At 37.2% G+C, this 15,491-nt stretch overlaps 1 protein-coding gene across 2 annotated transcripts; it reads right to left on the bottom strand.

Annotated features, from left to right (window-relative positions):
• Positions 1-302: 302 nt before the first annotated feature.
• bnip2 (BCL2 interacting protein 2) lies at positions 303-13,594 on the bottom strand. Of its 2 annotated transcripts, XM_037682912.1 has the most exons (11): positions 12,724-13,594; positions 8,833-8,928; positions 8,673-8,740; positions 8,169-8,345; positions 5,161-5,343; positions 4,924-5,026; positions 4,718-4,849; positions 4,502-4,588; positions 4,310-4,408; positions 1,696-1,731; positions 303-463 (listed from the first exon to the last, which is right to left on the bottom strand). In XM_037682912.1, the coding sequence occupies exons 1-11, from the start codon at positions 13,056-13,058 to the stop codon at positions 406-408; spliced, it is 1,374 nt and encodes a 457-aa protein (XP_037538840.1). In that variant the 5' UTR covers positions 13,059-13,594; the 3' UTR covers positions 303-405. The 2 variants fall into 2 exon arrangements, with proteins under 2 accessions (XP_037538840.1, XP_037538841.1); XM_037682913.1 differs by lacking the exon at positions 1,696-1,731.
• Positions 13,595-15,491: the final 1,897 nt, after the last annotated feature.

The raw sequence follows: 15,491 nt of genomic DNA, 5'->3' as shown, positions 1-15,491 counted from the left end.
AATATATTAATTTCTCTCCTTTGCCATATTTTGAATATAAATATATATTTAAATGCAATAGAGCAGAACATGCATCAACCACTTTTAACAGAGTGTGTTAAATAAAGTTTACATACAACAGTAAATATGGTACATCGATGAGCCGAGTCTGACATTTTATACAAGATTAGCTGAGAAAAAACAAAACAAAAAGGAACATTTGGGACAGCATATGGACAAAACGCTAAGGATTAAACCGCTTGACTAAAAATAATAGGTTGGTATTGTAACAGACAGCATAGATTCAAAAAGGCACTTTCCTGATGCAGCAAAGTTTTCTGTCGCGTGGACCAGAACAGAACCACATGGGCAGCACGTGTTTGAAACGCTCTACATCGTTCTCCTCATCTTGCAGGGGTGAGCGTGTCACTCTGGAACAGCAGCAGCAACGGTCTCCACTTTCCTGTGCATATCCTGGTCGATTCTGCAGACACAATTAAAAGTCATGGGATAGCTGTGAGACTTGGAGGGCATCTATCAGATCACGAACATCCTGAAACATGATCAGTCTCCTCACACATTTTCACTAAACCTATCCTTTAGTTGGACAAGAATACTTTCTGTACAAAACGACACCATTAAAAAGGTAAACACCCTGATCGTTTTCCTACAAAAAAAGTAAAATCTGTTCATTGGAAAATTGGATTTCATCACCTGCAACTTATTCTAATCGGTGGAAAAAATTGTGAACGTTTCATTATGAGAGGCAGCTTGAAGACTGCTCTCCAACATAACGCACCTTCCTTCCCTCACATCTGTTCTGGAGACTGTTCCTATAATATGACGGATGTCAGATACAACCTGACAAGGCAACTCTTTCGGGTACCTTCAATCATTATCCTTCAAGTGTGCTAACTAGTTCATCAATTAAACAGTCACAACCTGTCAGTAAACAAGCAGTGTGCTCCAGTGGACATAAGCAAAGCCAACAAAATGACTCTGGCAGTTACCAGAGATCAGTGAGGAGCGGCGGTGCAGAGATGTGCAAAACGCTGGGAGAGTAAACAAGCCAAGTGTTCAGTGAAGGTCAGATACTGATGACATGGTTAATGTGCAACAATGCAACCACACACATGCACACGTGCACACACACACGCACCACAGTGACTAAGACAAGCTACTTCCTTTGGGTTAACAGCCACTCACATATACAAACACAAAGAACTTAGCAAACATCTGGCACATGAAACTCTAATTAAGCTGCTATTTGCACGACACGAGTCAGTAAGTGTGACAACGTACACAACCTTGAAACTATTAAAACTTGATACTAGGCTGGGTGACGGCTAACGTCATTATGAAAAAAGAGAATACTAAACATAAAATCTAAGGTTTAAGAATTACACAGGGCTCTACACAGAAAGGTCTGACATCATTCTGAGCTACTAACGAGGCTCAGACAAAACATTGAGTTGGTTTAACAACCTCCAAGCCACCTAGTTTAGGAACAAGTCTTTTTTTAATCCTAAATCACTTGGAAGACATGAAGATTTGCTAAAGAAAGTTGATAATTTTGGTTATTAAGGTACAGGAAATGACTCGATTTAAATTTCCGTACGATCACAGGTGACTTGGTGAATTTCTGTAATCATTCCATTGTTAGTTTTTATGAAATGCCAAGATGCAAAGCTTGAACTAGAGTGAAAGTGCATATACCTGTCATGGCTTTTCCTATTTTTTTCAGCATCAAACCTTAAAATGGGGAGGGGGCAGGAAAACTGGTTTAGGCAGAGAAAAACGACACAGCCAACAGCAACAACAAACCAAGAAGAGCAAAACGTCAACCGAAGATTTACTGGCTCTCTACAGATAATAAAGCTAACTAAAGCAAATAAAATGTTTAAACATTTATACTTATCCTAAATAATACGATTGATGCGAACTGAGGACAAATGCAGAAAGTGATGCTTTTCTTTTTACTTCTTAATGTTTTGTGACAATCTCCACATTAAAAGATTTTAACCTGCTTTTTGTAAACTAAGGAACAAATTTAAGAGTTTTCAACTCGACTGCTAACTTTGCTTTTATTTATAATAAAAAACTAAATTAATTAAAAAAAAAAAACTCAACTGATCACCCAATAACTAGTAACACAACCTATTGGCAGCAAAATAGAGCAATAAAATGTGACGTGAAAAATATATTTTCTTTAAACCAGAACAAAACAATAAAACAGTGTTTAAGGGGTGGTTCACAATTTTTCACATTTTCACGAGCAGCCGGAGTCTTTAAGAGGAAGCTGACGGGCTGTCACTCGCTTCTTGACATCATCTGTTTAATGAAAATAAACCCCGAGTGCTTCTACGGAAGCGAATGCGTCTCAATTTTCAAATTAAAATGGATTAATAGAAATGCTGTTCATTTTCAAAATAAAGCTGCATGTGTTGACTCATAAATAAAATCTAAAACAAACAAATTGAGCAGTCTTGGAGAAGAAAATGAAAACGCAGTTTGGATTATTTATTTTTAATTTTATTTATGAGTCAAAACATGCAGCTTTATTTTGAAAATGAAAAGCATTTCTATTAATCCATTTTAATTTGAAAATTGAGACACATTCGCTTCCATACTTCCGTGTTTAAAGTAACGATTCAAGGATACAAGGATCTTTGTCATACACACAACATGTGGGACATGTGGTGGAATTAAATTGTGTTACATCCAACAAAAGTATAACATGTAAAAGAAAAACAGTAATAAGATCTAAGATATGAACTAAGAAGAAAGCTAATAAAAATATACTAAGCACTAATAGCACAAAAACAACATGCCGAACAGCAGCACGAACATGAGTCTGTGTGAGCAGATGAGCACGAATGAACACAACATGAAATCGATCAGCAGCAACATTAAACAGATCAGCAGCAACATGAAACAGATCAGCAGCAACATGATGTAATTTTTCACAGTGATTATTCTGGTTAGAGATTCATGAGTAACACCTTCAGGGTAGAAGCTGTTCCTCAGTCTAGTGGTTCTACACTTAATGCTCCTTAACCTCCTTCCTGAGGGGAGCAGGACAAAAAGAGTGTGTGCTGGGTGAGTGGGGTCCTTCATGATGCAGGTGGCCCTCTTCCTGCATCTGGTGGTGTAGATGTCTGTGATGGTGGGGAGGCTGACTCCAACAGACTTCTGTGCAGCCTTCACCACTCTCTGCAAAGCTTTTCTTTTGTTATGTTATTAACACAAGAATAAAGTTAAAAATGCTTCAGCTTTAGAAGTGTACTGCTGTCAGATCCCCCCACCCTCCCCCAGTTCACTTCATTAATTTACAATAAAACTCCATGGATTTTGTACAAAAGGTGGAGTCTAACATTACTGAATGGGAGGCGATGGGCAGCCATTCTTCACTTTACTTTCCCCTTAATGTCTGACCATTTCATATTTTTGTTACTTCTGCAGCGTGTGCTGCTCTGACAGCCACACACACCGTGGCATTTTTACTATTACTTTATTTAGGAGCTTAATTGACTCTAGTTCTATGAAATTCTTAACTTTCTTGCATCTAGACATCAGTTTTGATCGTGCAGAGAGGTGAATCATACATTGCAGGACATATTTGCATATTTAAATGGAGGTGTCTCGTATGTGCTCAGTTCCATGTTTATTGAGATGTATGAAGGAGTACAGATCTGTGCGTGTGCAGTTTGATAAATCTGAATACTGTATTTCTGTGCATGCACTTATTTGCTCCCTACACCAACTCAGTATGAAAGCTGCACACTCTTTGATACATGATGCCCCTGCTGACTTATTCATTTATTAATTCAGTTTTGGAATATGTGCACTTTCAATAAACTCTGATCATCTTGATGGCACTAACACTGTGGATGTGGCAGATTATCCATGCATTGGATGCGTTTGTCTTTTTTTTTAAGTAATTTTGCAACTTTATAGACAATGTTTGATGCACTGAACATTTTTTAATACTTAAAGAAAATCAAAGTTGAATAATTTATGTGATTCTGGTTGACCAAGATGTTAGTGCTCATGATCAGACAACCCTGACCTGTAAAGAGAGGATTTATGTTACGATGTTATTGTTCTGTACTTTCTGAACAATTTTGAGACGTGTACAAATATGTAATGACAGCAACAGTAGTACAATGTTAATGTATGAACTCTTGTGAAAATGTTGGAAATTGTGAACCATTCCTTAATATAAGCAGATAATACAGTATTGGCCTCAACTTTAGCCGAAAGATTATTGAAAACTATCAATCCAGTGATGCTGTGATTTAAAAACGTGCCCATGTGTTGCCATACTTACTGTTTGATACAATCTGGTATAGACACATACTCCATTGGAACAAGCTCAGCGAGGACGGTCAAGCTGTACACATACTTGATTTTCTGACTAAACTTGGAGCTGTAAAAATAAAAGACAAAGATCTAAATATTACCAAAAGGAAAAACATGTTCGTGGACGTCATTTTTCCAATGGTTTAAACAGTTCAGATACCTAATGAAAGGTTTCGTCAGTGCCAATAGGGTGCGAATAAACCAAGAAGGGTGTACAATTATCAGCGATTTTAAGTTCTTCCGTAACCTACACAAAGAAGGAATAAATAATGACTCATTTTAAATTACAAACATACCCAAAAGAGTGTAAAGTACCATTTAGTATTTGATTATAGTAACCAGTACTTGATATGAGGGTTGTGACAGTTTCACTCACCTCCTATCGATCTGCTGATAGCACTTCCTGAGCCAGCCGACAGATGGCATCTTCTTCCGAGAAGTTGCCCCGTTTAAATAAACAATCATATAATTCTCAGCAACCAGTAGTTCCAGTGTGCCAATGACATACCTGAAACAGGACGCCTTCGTTAGTGTACGCTCTATAATGCATGCTCGATGGGCAAAACTCATTCAGAGACTCACTTGAATAAATTGTCCATTATGTATCTGTAATTTGGTTGACTGCTCTCAGGCATAAAGCACACAGCAAATACAATTATGGCATTCAAACCATCTCCATAGTAACCTAGAGAGAAGAATGCAAACATTAAAAAAAAAAAAAAAAAAAAAAATAAAAACATAAACATAACTTTTAAATGAAAAAAAAAAAAAAAAAAAAACTTCAATACAACTTTGTAGATTTTAATGAACAGTACTGACCTCCATGGCTGATAACCCTCTTGTAGGGTTCAATAGCTTTCATATCCACTCTGTGATCCTGATCTCCAACACGGAAAAGCCTCCATCGTCGATCCTCTTCTCTCTCCTCTGTTGCCGAGTATTCTTGAACTGTCGCCACACCTTTCTGTAGTAGTTCTGTGGGTTTTGGCTTCGGAAGATCATCTGAGAAATATTAAAAAAGGCGTTTTAAGCTAACAGTTCTACTGCTGCAGTACTTGGGTGTGATGTGATCCAACTAATCAGGATTTGATTCAAATACATTAGACAATTTTTAAATCACTTATTCACTTTTCAATCAAGTACACCAAATTTATTGGTTTATTATTTTTGTATGTAGACAGCATGCTTTCCCCTCACTGAAATTAAACACCAACAATTACATTTTAATCACTTTTCACTGTTCCCTTCTATTTCAAAGAGAAAAGGCAACATTTTTTTGGAGGGGGCTTTTTTTTGGAAGGGGGGGGGGGGGGGTGCTATGTCATAAAATGCTGTTAACATTTCTATTCAAAGCAACACACCACTCAAAGAGATCCTTGGGTATTTCTGTGTACTTTTTACATGACAACAAATAAAGTACTGATATCATGCATGCAACAAGCAGAACCAAAAATAAATAAATAAATAAATAAATAAAAAAAAATAAAAAATCACACTGACCTCGACATATGCTTAATTCAGATTAGAAAACATTTGTTTTAGATAACTGTTGCTAAAATTCCATTGTGTTTTAAATACAAACTCTTCAATATTTTCTTTTTATAACTCACTCTTATAAATTTTAAAATCATGCAGTCTGCTCACACAGACTCATGTTCGTGCTGCTGTTGTTGTTGTTCAGCCTTTTGTCTTTGTACTACTAGTGCTTAGCGTATTTTTACTTTAACCTTTTTCTTAGTTCAAATCTTAGATCTTATTACCGTTTTTCTTTACAATTTATACTCTTGTTGGACGCAACTGGGACGGGACCCTGTGTACACAGTTTCGTTCCACCACATGTACCATGTGGTGCGTATGCCAAATAAAGAAACTTTGATTCAGAAAAAAAAAAAAAAAAAAGTGTGACCAAAGAAAAGCTATGTAACAAATCAAAAACTAAATTATGCTGCCCTGCCGTCTCCGTTTTTCTTGACTGTGCCAAGCAATTGCAAGAAAAAAAACTAAAATATAATTTTCAATACGTTGTTAAATTACTAAAAAACAAGTAGCATAAACAGTAAAAAAAAAGAAGCTCTTTTTAGGGTAATAAGAAGTAGAGCCCCGATTGATATCTCAGTATGGCCGATATAGGTATTTGGGGACCTATCAGTATCAATGATAATTGTCCCATTATGCGCAGATTTAAACACTGGGAACAAGCCATGTCCTTCCTTACTTGCAAAATGCATAATTGTAATGTATCCAGCAGAGGGCGAATGAAGACTACTTTCAAGTCATGGCCGTTCCCTTTCACTTTCAGCACAGCCAAAGCAGTGAGCATGGAACGTATTTTTCTGAACAGAGCATGGTGAGTTTATTTTAACTGATCTGTAAAATAAAATAAAAAATCAACAATAAATTCTCTTCGATCCTCCAACCCGCTTGTCATTAGCTACGTGCCTCTTACGTTAGCAAGGTAACATTTTTTTATTTTCTTTTTTTTCATTTACCCTTTATTTATCCAGGTAGTCTCACTGAGCCACGAGAACTCAGTTTCAAGAGAGACCTGTTTAGGGAGCAGATGGTGGGGGTTAAGGGCCTTGCGGGTGAATGAGGGTGGAGGCAGGTGTGGGTATTCCACCTTTTCCACCCGCATATTTTTGATGTTGACGGTACCGGGAGTTGAACCTGCAACTTTATTATCACAGGCCCATCTTCTAACCTCTGCGCCACCACTCCCCCAATAGGTTATTTAGATAATCTAGCGTAGGCTATTGCCTTTTAAAACTTTATCCAGAATAATAAATATAACATATCGGTGTTAGTAACAATATCCTTGTTGTCCTCAATGAAATGCATTGTTTGTCTGAAACTTTTACTTCTCTGCAAAGAAAACAAACCCGCTGCTGCGGTCAGTACTATGGTAATTAGGCCTTCAACATACATGACTTACTGGACAATGAACAGGGAAGGGCAGTTCTTTGTTTAATTTATATTTTTGTAACACATTTGATAACTTTATGGAGAATACTGGAGGATAGAAAATGTGAAGGCAGGTTAGGAAAACTGTTTCAAGACTTCAAGTGTTAAAAAAGATTTAAAAGTAGCTGTTTTCTTAGATTCTTGGGGGTGGACAAAGCACAAAATGTTCCAGCCATTATATTGGTTATCGGCATTAGCCTTCCCCTCCCAATATCGGTATCGGCGATAGTCAAAATTTCCACATCAGTCAGGTTCTAATAAGAAGCAATCTTTTCATTATACAAAGGCAAAATGGAAATTAGGAGAAAACCGCTCAAGCAACGTGAAAATGAAAGGGAGTGAAGCATTCGTCTGAACAATTGATGATTAGGACAACAGGAACTGATTGACTTGTGTTTTGTGAGGAGGAAAAATAAAAGGAAGAATGAATCCTGTCCAGGAGCCCTTACCACACAGAAGAGCGAAACCTGTTGCTGGCCTGCAGCCTGTTTCCAGGCAGACAAGGGAAACATGTCTTCCAAGTCAAAAAGAGGAAGAGGTGGCAATGAGGAAACACAAAAACAACAAAGCATATTTAACTAAAGTTGAGGCAGTAAGCTGCCAATGCAAACCTGTAAAAAAAAAACAGCAGGGAAAGAAAATGTCCACAGGTGTAAAACAGGTCAGTGTGTTTCTTCTACAAGCTGGACATTAAATTACATTCAAATATCTCCATAACTGGGTTCAATGTGTAACTTTCTTAGCATTTCAAACACTGGAAAGGAATATTATATTTGTTAATAAAATAAAAACACAGGGGGGTGGGGATTGAATGCTCCAGTGCTAAAGCAGAGATTCAGTATTTTTCCATGACAGCAAGTCCTTACCTTCCCATTCAAACTCGTTACTGTTGTCAGACGGCGTGTCCATTGCATCGAGGTCCAGCTCTGTGCTCTCCTCCAGCTCATCAGAGAGAACAGAACCATCACTACGGTCCAGTGTCAGGCTGATGTCTGGAGCTAAAAGTTTTTTCTTAGTCTTCTTGTCATGGCTCGCCACATAGCCTAAGACAGAGAGCAAAGTGTCAAAAAATAAAAACACAGTACCTGTGAGTTTACGATTCTCCAGGTCAGTTTTTGTTCCACTGTTATTTGCTCTGAAAAACATCCCCCAATTGTTTTTAACTAAACATTTATCCAACTCAGAGTGCTGACCTCTCATATCAGTATCACCTAAACTTCAAAATGTGCAAATAAACAGCAAATCTCTGCATTTTTAACACGACATTACGTGAGATTAAGGATTACGATGAAAATATACAAGATTTTCATTATTTCATGTTTTTAAAAACGTGCAAATATGTACAGTATATGATATGGTGCTTTGATTACCAGGGTCCGTTTCTTCAGAGGCTCCAGAAAAAAGCTGATCTTCAAGCTCTTCTTCCTCTGAGAGAGGCCTAATGATTTATCAGAAATAATATTGCCCTTGTAAATACCAACATGGGATACAAAGCTATGATGTTTTTGATGTCTGGGTGTTTGGGAATACCCTGGAAAATCTTCGTCTTGCCACTCTTCCTTAAGTTCAACTCCTTCCATTCTTAAACGTGCCTCGGTGGTGGCGACTGACTCTTGGCGCTCTAGACTGGTTGGGAAGAAATAAAACGGGTTTCAAGTTTTCACAGTTTATACTCTTATTGTCTAATAGTCTTATTGTAATAAATTATATCTGGATCCAGAGCAGACCCTGAAGATAATCTGTGAAATCTGGCCTTTTATGTTGTTTTGTAAAGTTCACACAGTAGACACAGTCTTAAAGTTCAACAGGCAAAGTATGTTGAGGCAATATTTGTTTTTTAGTTAAGATTTTTTTTAAACTGATATTCTACAACTATACAAGTACAATTTAATTGTTTGGCTGTTCCCTCTTCAGGGGAAGCCACAGCGAGTCATCCTCCTCCATCTCACTCCGTCCTTTTCATCCTCTGTCCTCACTCCAACTACCTCCATGTCCTCTCTAACTGTATCCATATATCTCCTCTTTGGCTTTCTGCTTTGTCAATTCCTGGTAGATGCATCTCATCCTTCTACCAGTATACCCACTGTCCCTCCTCTGGACATGTTCAAACCATCTCAGTCTGGCCTCTCTAACTTCATCTCCCAGTTGTTCAACCTGTGCTGTACCTCTGATGATCTCAAGCCTAATCTTACCATGTCACTTCTAAGGAGAAACTCAACATCTTCAGCACTGCCACTTCCAGTTCATTCTCACTACTCTCTTATAGACCTTTTATTTGACCATTGTTGTCAACCTTTTGTCACAAATCACTACTGAAACTTTTCTTCATCTACTTCAACCTGTCTGGACTCTTTCACCTCTTTCCCACACACACCATTTTCTGAACAGTCTATCCCAAGTACTTGAAGTCCTGCACCTTTGTGACCTCTGCTCCTTGTAGCCTCACTGTTCCACCTCCTCCCTCTCGTACATGCACATGCACATGCACTCTGTCATACTACAGCTGACTTTCATTCCTCTTCTTTCAAGTATATACCTCCACCTCTCCAGGTTCTCTTCCACCTGTTCCCTCTTCTCACCACAGATCACAATGTCATCTGCAAACATCACAGTCTACGGGGATTTCTGCGTGACCTCATCTGTTAGTCCGTACATCGGAGCCGATCCTTGATGCGTCCTACCTCCACCTTGAAGCTACCCATCACACCTACAGCACATCTCACTGCTGTCATGCTGTCTTCATACATGTTTTGATCCAGTCTAAACTACATAACAAAACCATATAAAAATGAAATGTGCTCCTTTGTTTGTCATTTTATATCCAGAAAAGTTATGTATTCTTGTTTACAAGCACTCAAACTAGAAATGGTGATTTTGATTAAAACAGATGCAACGACTGTAAAATGTCTTAACTTTGCCACAATTTTGTGTTCATACACTTTGAAAGACGTGCTACAACGTCAACCTTTACTGGTTGTCTCAAACTTTTATAGATTAAAGATCTACATTTAGTATTGTTTTTGCCAACAGATTAAAACTTGAACTGATTATTTTTGTCCAATTTCTTCACCTGGTACTTAGACAGATGCTAATGCAAAAGCACGTTTTGTTTATGATCCTAATAACTGGATAATTCACAACATTTAGTAAACTCACAAATCTGGGAAAACCCTTGTTTTGACACGAAGCAGGGGGTTGATTAGAACCACCACAACAACCAAAAGAATTAAAAGTCTCAACTCCTTTTTTTCTGACATTAAAAAAAAAAAAAAAAATTCACATTAATCATAAAACATCTGTATCAGCTGACAGATTATTTGTGCTGCTAATCAAAATACGGCCAAGAATTAAATGTTAAAGTATATACTCATAAGTTACAGCTTGTAACTGGCTTCTTAAAACGCTTACAAGCTTATTCTAAAACCATTAAGTCGAATGCTGGCCATGGTTTCTGTGTCCCTGCTACACAAAGTCCCCTTTGATGCAGAAACACAGACATATTTCTGCATTCACATATGAATGTTCTACACATTTTGCATTGAACATTTCAGAACAAAATCAGTTTAGCTGTTAACTACACAGAGTTAAGCTACATAACACTGAAAACAAGCCGTCACAGGAATGTGGATTCCTGAACAGGAAACACTGCAATCCACGTGCACAGCCTGAGGAAATAGAAGCTACTTTACCTACATTAGAAAGTCAAACTAAAATGATGACTGTTAGAATATCACGCCACTCCGCTGGTGGATAGTTTACAAACAGAGGGCATTTTCAGAAGAACAAGTGCATTGATTTATGTAATAAATCTGGGCAATTTGCATGTGCAACAGATGGAGACAACTGCACTTTTGATCCGGAAATTGTCCTAGATTTTTTTTAAGCTAAAAACATATTTTGACTACAGCATTATCTTTCATCCCTAAAGTTGGGATAGCTTGAAGTGAACCGAATATTTTAAAAATGTTAAGGCAAAATTAAACTAGTGCTAATTAATAATTGATAACAATTGTAACAGTTGTAATCCAACTGGTTGCAAATATCTGTGTGTGAGGCAGTGTGCAAGTCCAAGTGCCCCACACATTTAGTACAGCAAGAAAAGTTTAAATTTAGGTCTGCACATAGAAATCATTCTCATATTTTTGGAATCATCAATTGAACAAATTCTGTTTTTTAAGTCACACTTTTACTTTAACCTATTCAGTAACAGCTTGAAATTTCCATAAGTAAACATTATAGTGGAAGACTGAAACTATAAAGACTGAAAAAGTGAGATCATTTAAATGTGCAACATAAAATACCCTCTTTCAGTCTATGTACATATACTTTGTAAATGTAGATAAAAAATACAATCCATTAGGAAACTGATTTTTTTTTAGAATTCAAACAAGCTTGAAAGCAAATATTTGGCATAAGCTACTTTAATTTTCAAACCCTCTTAGCATTCTTATGTCAGTTTTCAGAATTTTTTTCCAAGAGGACAATGTGCTCATCTTTTGTTTTATTCTCCATCAAGAAAAATCACGTAATACCTAATAATTTTGACAGCCAGTGTTAAAAACGAGCATTTATGCACTGTTCTTTGCTGTTTGGTTATGTGTAAACACACTTTGTTTACTGCTCGAGTAGTTGCTTTAAACTTTGCTTGAATGATTCATGAATCATTTTGTCAAGCAACGTGCAAAAAAGATATTAAGTCTCTAAATTATTCATAATTACACGGACTGAAGTGAAAATAAATTTAAAAAGCAGCCAATATCTAAAGTTTAAAACCACTGAGAACCATTTGCTCAAGAATACTTGTGAAATATTAGATAAAAGCCCACATTTTAGAAGCAAAATATAAAAAGAAAAGTAGCCTAAGTTATTTATTATTTATACTTATTTATAGTCTACAAGGATGTAAATGACTAACATTAAGATCTGGTCAGGGAAGTGCTCGGATCATAATAAACAGAATTATATCATCAACTTGCAGGAAGTCCATATAGAAAACAGCTGAACTTGTTTGTAATGAACCTTTAAAGCGCAGAGTTGTACTGATTTCATCTGCTTATGTAAAGTATACAACTTTTAGCTCCTGAAAAATAATGTTATGACAAGTTTATGTAAGTTACCGTACATAATTCTTTCTAAATTTATCTGTACATAATTCACATTTGGTAACTTTAGGCTAGGAAGGTAAATCTATAACATTTTGTGCACAAAACAAAAAGTTTAAATAAAGTGATTAAGAGACTTTCATGTCCATAAGGCCCCTGGCACTGGGTTAGGTCCACATAATGAAGAATTCCTGGTCTTTAAACAACTTTTAAATGACCAAGAACACACAAAGTATTGATGTGATCAGGTAGTTGTGTCTCAGAGAACAGATTAGAGTTAGAACTGTTAAATATGTCTGCCAAACTCCAAGATACAGACCTTCCTGCGGGTCCAGGTGGCGAGTGTAGCTGCTGAAGGCTAACCGGGGTAGAGCTCATTCCTCCCTGAAGGGAACCTCTCGCTTTGGTCAGACCTCCTTGAAACCCCTCTTCGCCATTTTTAACAGAAGAAGCGGTGCCAACTCGCAAATCGTTTGAATCCCGCTCATCCCTCGCTTCTCTCGACACTCCGGAAGACGAGGGACTAGATGTTTTTTGTCCGTTTCCCAAATCTCGAGTCCTGCTGGGTGTGACAACATCTAGGCTGCTATTGTTCCGACTTGTATCACTTGTACCCTTCAAAATAGCTCCAGTCTTTATTAAATCCGACGCCATGAGCTTATTAATTAAACAAACACAACGCGTGCTGGGTTTGTACAGGACAGAACAATCGGAACGCAACTTCTTCCGAAGTTTGTTGCTAGCGGGCTAGCTCTCGCCCCTGTAGCTAGCCGCGCTGCTAACGCTTAGCTGTGATGACTGACAACATGTCTAATAAAGCAAATAGTGCAAAATGTCGCACAAGGTATTCAGATCGAGTCACCCTTTCTAGCTGGCTTTGCATAAACAGCGGTGCGCAGAGATCCCACCGATCGTTTCCTTCCTTCCTTGCTTCCTTCCTCCTTCCTTCGAGTCACAATGCTCCGCTCCTCCAACGGACGTCACTTTTCGGCTACATGAGCTAACTTTAGCCAGCAGCCGCAGCAAGCGAGAAAACTATATTATCTAAGTACCGCCGGTTCTAATGTAGACCATGAGCCAGTTTAGACAGTACTTTGGGCATACTTGGTCGTTTCCTTTTTAAATATAAAGTCAACAGCCGTTCAGACGTTTCTCTGTTGACCACTGACGGTTTTAGAAACTTCCGGTCCCTGGGCACAATTCGTCGAGCGTACCCCACCTACAAAAAGGCACCTTTGGTCTGTCCATTCAGACATATTGAAATGTATTTCTAAATAACAGTTCATCATGTTGTACTAAAGTCTTTATGCTTTTTTGTATACTACAAAAAAAGCATAAAGACTTTAGTAAAACCTAACAGTTTTGTTTTTTAAACTTTTTAGTTAAATTTTCTTTTTAAACACCATTTTATTTTCACTTGTTAAAAAAAGCTCAATTTGTACACATCCTTTATGATTGTCTATTATTGTCTTTATTGTCCACTGTTGTCATCACTCTTTGTTAAAATCAGGTCTCTTGTAAATGAGTCTCCGAGGCTCAATGGGATTAACCTGTATAAATAAAAGTTGAATTAATAAATATGTTTTTTTTTTTCACTACATTCAGATTTAGTTTTTAATAGTTGTTTTGTTCCTAGGTTTTGTTACTTTTCCTACTCATTAGCTTCAGACTTTGTGGTAGTTTTGAACTTCTTTATGTTCTTGCTTTTGTCATTGTTTGGTATTTTATTGTGTGTGTGTGTGTGTGTGTGTGTGTGTGTGTGTGTGTGTGTGTGTGGGTGTGTGTGTGTGTGTGTGTGTGTGTGTGTGTGTGTGTGTGTGTGTGTGTGTGTGTGTGTGTCAGAGTCAGTCAGAGATTCTTTATTGTCATGTGGTGGAGCGAAATTATGTACACAGGGTCCCAGTTACATCCAACAATAAAATGTAAAAGAAAAACAACGATAACATCCAAAATATTAACTAAGAAAAACATCAACTAAACGTACACTAAGCACTAATAACATAAAAACATTACGTCGAACATCAGCACAAACATGATTCTGTGTGAGTAGATGAGCACGCATGAACACATCAACATGAAACACATCAGCAGCAACAAGATGTAATTTTTCACAGTGATTATTCTGGTTAGAGATTCATGAGTCTAACAGTCTCAGGGTAGAAGCTGTTCCTCAGTCTAGTGGTTCTACACTTAATGCTCCTCAACCTCCTTCCTGAGGGGAGTGGGGCAAAAAGTGTGTGTGCTGGGTGAGTGGGGTCCTTCATGATACAGGTGGCCCTCTTCCTGCATCCGTGTGTGTGTGTGTGCGTGTGCGTGTGTGTGTGTGTGTGTGTACTGATGATGGATAGATGTATGGAATGATGAATGGATGGATGGGTGAATGTTTTGCTTCTGTTTAGCATTGAAAGTGAGAACTAGTAAACAGCACCTCAGACTGAGGAAGTCTCTTGGATGAGAGACGAAACGTTTCTATATATTTTTTGCTTTGTTTTGTTTGTTTTTTTTTTTTTTTTTTTGAATGTCCAGAGGACCAGATTGAACTTTTTTGGATTTTTCTACCTGGATTATTGAGCATGCATCAGGATATATCATAACATGTTTTATAACACCTAGATGGGGTTCATAACATTTATTAGTGCAACATATTACTGTCTGAAATACAACAAGAAGAAAACATCCCACCAACAAGCAAAAAATAAAGCAAATTTGTGGCCACTTCCTTATTTCTCTAAAGGACTAAAGGCATCATAAGATTATCTTAATGGTAATTTCATTTTCAATTGTTTTATAGTATACAATTTCAGCAGTTTTATTATACATATATGTATATTATATATATACAAAGTATATTCTTCTTTCGGCTGCTCCCTTTATTTTATTCTATTCAGGGAAGCAATCTTCAGTTCTATATTATTAGTGGCATTTTGTCTCTTTTTGGTCACAAGTGTCTTTGCTTATTCTTGTTTAAGTTTGTCTTTGCTTTTTGTGTTTTCTTTGTACACATTTCACATAAAACTCTATTTATTATTTTTATAGTGCATCATATGATTATATTAATGGTAATTTCATTTTCAATTGTTTTTTAGT

Source organism: Nematolebias whitei, chromosome 10, assembly GCF_014905685.2.
Source record: "Nematolebias whitei isolate Nwh7 chromosome 10, NemWhi1, whole genome shotgun sequence".
Lineage (NCBI taxonomy): Eukaryota > Metazoa > Chordata > Actinopteri > Cyprinodontiformes > Rivulidae > Nematolebias > Nematolebias whitei.
This window is presented reverse-complemented; position numbering and strand designations above follow the sequence as displayed.